The sequence below is a fragment of the Octopus bimaculoides genome, chromosome 5 (genome assembly GCF_001194135.2).
Source record: "Octopus bimaculoides isolate UCB-OBI-ISO-001 chromosome 5, ASM119413v2, whole genome shotgun sequence".
NCBI classification, from domain to species: domain Eukaryota; kingdom Metazoa; phylum Mollusca; class Cephalopoda; order Octopoda; family Octopodidae; genus Octopus; species Octopus bimaculoides.
In genome coordinates, this window is record NC_068985.1 from 31,448,898 (window position 1) to 31,453,038 (window position 4,141).

Here is a 4,141-nt window from a genome sequence, read left to right on the forward strand (position 1 = left end):
TGAAAAGTGAAATTTATAATTTTTTAAAACACAAATGATAAACGGATCTAATGTCTTTAAATAATTGTTGAAATACAATTTCAACGTGAGTTTAAACTAGATTTTGAATAAAATACTCTGTGGATAGTAGTTTTTTAAGTTGGCACTTAGATGCTATTACATTCATACTCCCTATCTCATACGTTCAACAATATACGTAATTGATGACTGTCACAAAAGACCTTTCTTTGGAAAAAATTTGTCCGCAATGACAAATTTCAGTGAGCTTCGTATGTTTATCACAAACAAGACAAAGGGAATGCGATCAAGAAAGCCAAAATTCTGCAGAAAAGTAATTTTGTCTCATGTATTTGTTGTCAATCATTCACTTAATAGCTATACTTTGTTCACGTTAATTACGAATGTAATAACAAAATATTTGGTGTATCTAATTCAAATATTGAGAACATCGTACTAGATGCTTTGTATTGATTAGCCAGAAGTCCTGTTCATTTCATTGCGTAGAAAAGTTCCATTTTATAAAAAAAACACTTTCACTTTTCGGCTGGAAAACACCTGCTTTCACTTTCATGACGGTTTAGAAACAAAGCGTCATAAGCATTTGCAATTTACGCATCACAATTTAATCCACGCAGTAAATAATTTGTCGTTATGCAAATTTCGACTTGTATGTATTTAATATGTGTGAAAAAAACCCAAAATAAATTGATGTGTTTCACAGACCAGTCCTTAACATAACTACCAGTTACAAGATCTTACACCAACCACAACGAAGTTACGTCCCTTGCACCAGGAATGTAACATGGCTGTCTTAGGGATTATAAAAAATATTTAATAACGAATTATATTAATGATGTTCACAAATGTTTATTTATTTTATTTTACCGTAATATTTAGTGGCTTGGAATAATTTAATGTCGTTACTACATTACTAGCTATAATTAGATAAAATGGATACGTTATTCTTTAATCCCAGGCCAGCATTAATCGAGAAGACTACAAAGTACTGCCCATCCAGTGTTCCGTTTTTGAGGTAATATATGTCCAGGACCACATTATCCATTATGTTTGGGTTCTTTTAAGACAGTAGGATATGACTTGAAGGAGGTTTAGCCTATATTTCGAGTCGATCTTCGTTAGATCGTAATTGTGAAATGTATAGTTGGTTAAAAAAATTCCCTTGATATAATTCATAAAATTTACTTTTACGAATAAAAATATATTCCATCAGGTTACTTTAAGTTGACTGTGTTCTATTTACGTTGCTGTAAAAAAACAACAGCAAATACAAAAAAAAAAACAGAAAAATACTTTTTCCCCCCGAAACAGATTTCTTTTGTCGTAATAGATAATACGTGGTGACGTACCGCAATTGTGAAACCCACCCATACTAGAAAAAAACTTCATTGGTTGGCCACTTTAGAAGTAGGAAGGAAAACTTGTATTAGTTTCGGTTTTTTTATTCTTTTTCTTTCACTTACACAATCCAGAAATATGGCAACGTATTTACGTTTATATGGTTAAGCAATGATTTTAACATGACATTTTATATTAAATATGTCCCGAATTAATTTTAAAAACAGTGGAAGAAATGAAAGGTATGACTTATTCTTAATGAAAACGAATCCAGAATTGATTTGAATGTTAGAAATTGAACTACGATAAAACAAGTAAAATGGATGTTGTGTCTCGAAATTATGAATTAAAATCGTTGAACAAGAGTTGTGGAAATGTAAACATAGACGAATCAGAAGAATCACATTCTATAGCTGTTGAAGTGTTGGCAAATCTTTTAAGCGGAACTTCATATCAAAATGAAAATGTTAAGCAGCAAATAGATTTACCAATGTATCCCACTCTAAAATTGAACGATGGATATGCAAAGGAAATGTCTTCGTTTGCTAATTTACCATCGGTAAGCAGTTATTTACAACCAACTGTTACTTCGAATAATCCCGTGTTCAATACCAAATCTCAGTATCAACATCAGCCGCACATATCTGAAGCCAACAAAACTTGCCCTTTTGTACTTTCCACCAGTATTCCATTAACTACATCGAAGTCTGACTTAACTTTACCGACCGAGACCGATACTGATATGACAAACGATTCAAATTTGCCCTATCTGAATCAGGATAGTATGATGAAGATCCACCCCGATAATGTTGATTCTCTACTGATTGTTAAACGTACCTCCAACAATTCAAAAGTTTATAGAGTGAAAAGAGTGAAAATAGATGAAATTCTAAACATTCTGAACGAAAGTAGAACGAGGAAGTCTAGTATTTTGTCGAATGCGTCTTTAGATGATAGCTGCAGCACGAAGTCCGAACTTTTAACGAGAAAGCGGCTGATGGCCCAATTTTCAGCCAACACAAATCAATCGAGGGAGAATTCTTTGCTGTTTTTTCAGTTTCCAGGTTTTGGAATTAACAGTGACTCAATGGATGACAGTCAACATTTAAAGAATACAATTGGATTGTTTTCCCAAAACAGTTTAGAAAACAGGACGAAAAGTTGTTTACCTCTGAAAAAAAGGAAAATAAAGTCGACTTTTCAGGCAACCAAACCTTTTAAACCACACAATACAAATGTCTCTATTGTTACAGGTAGTGTACAAAAGTACTTTATTTACTTCATATTATTGGTCTTCGTGTATCTTAAGAAACGATAATAACATGTATGTCATTTTAATCTCAGAATAGTGACAACAGCTTCCACTTGGGCGAAGTGAACTTTCGAAACTGGTTATACATATGATCGGAAGAGGGCATTTATTTTGTGTTTCCTTTGTCTTCTGTGTGCCTAATGTCTGGCTCTCTTCTTTACTCACTCCATTGCTCCAGGTGTCTCGATCTTCCATCCGTAAATCATCTATATCAATCTTTAGCTTCCTGTCTTTTTAGCAGTATCTCCAGAAATAATTTGAGGTATGACCGTCCTTCGTCTAGTGAACATGTCTCAGCCAGTGCAAATGAGGAAAGCTGCTCGTTCTAATATCTGTGTTTATACGTGCTTCTCTCGTTTCCATGGCCCGATGTAAAAACTTATCTTGTCAAAAGTTAAGTGTTTTTAAAACCCAAAAGTGCTTTTTTTTTGGCACTGTCAATGAAAGTAAAGTAGTGGACGGGAGAGAGAGAGAGAGAGAGACGTAGGTATTATAAAACATCCAGTGTAATGTTATTGAAGTTGGATCCACCAAATATTGATAAACATTCCTAATTAACATGAGCAAAATATGGCTATCCAGCTATAAAACGTTACTAGAAAAGAGAACGATTACTAATTGGAGATTTAGAATTGGTTCTAGAAAGCATGTTCCGGTTGAAGTAGATGCTAGAGTAAGCGTTACACTTAGATGTACTGCAGCAGTATTTTACTCGAAGCAACAGGTGTACGCGCTCTCTAAGATGTCATACACAACCGCCAATCAAACTGGTTTTATCGAGTTGACATTAGATCCGGTTAAAATTTCTATTAAAAATATTCCTAAAACGTTCACTTTCTGAAAACTTTCGTTCTTTGACCTAGAAAATAATTCTGACGAAGTCAATACTTTCATTTTCATGATGACCTGGAAACGAAGTGATCAACCATCAGCATTTAGAAGCAGGTTTTTTGCACACCATAGTGTTTCCAGTTGAATTGAATTCTTATTTATTCTTCTGGCCAGGAATATTGCTGCTCTATGTTCTCGACTTCTTTAAAATTCAGAAAAAAGAATTTTTCTGTACTTGTGTTTCTCATTTGACAAGGAATGTTGACGTCTGACCTTAATTTTATCTTATGTCTTGTTTACTAAACAGGTCGCCTGTTTTTGAGGATTAAGTGAAAGAGAAAACAACAAACTGTTTAGGAGTAACAACCGAATGTTTGTTTCGAGCTAATTGGATCTAGATTTTCCCAACGCCTTAGCCTCGGCATCGCCTGTGCTAATGCTGAGAGCGTGCTGGCTTGCTTCAGTAGGTTCTGTTAAACTTTGTAGTGTGCGACCAGTTGCTGTGATTAAAAAAAAATCCTCATAAATGGGTTCAATACAGTTTTAATAGAAAGATTTGGAAGAATTAGATGAAAGTTCTCCAGTTATTTTCTTTCATGTAAATAATGGATCTATTTTAAAACGGGGGCCACATTTTTCATT

The 4,141-nt window shown here is 34.0% G+C and overlaps 1 protein-coding gene across 2 annotated transcripts in view; it reads left to right on the forward strand.

Moving 5' to 3' along the window:
• Positions 1-1,305: 1,305 nt before the first annotated feature.
• Positions 1,306-4,141, forward strand: part of LOC106867873 (nuclear factor NF-kappa-B p100 subunit) — a 29,147-nt gene continuing 26,311 nt past the window's right edge. For both annotated transcript variants that reach the window (XR_001409192.2, XM_014912933.2), the window contains exon 1: positions 1,306-2,609. Coding sequence is in view for 1 of the 2 variants with exons in the window: in XM_014912933.2 (XP_014768419.1) it covers positions 1,676-2,609 (934 nt within the window). In the remaining variant the exon portion in view is untranslated. The remainder of the gene's footprint in view (positions 2,610-4,141) is intronic.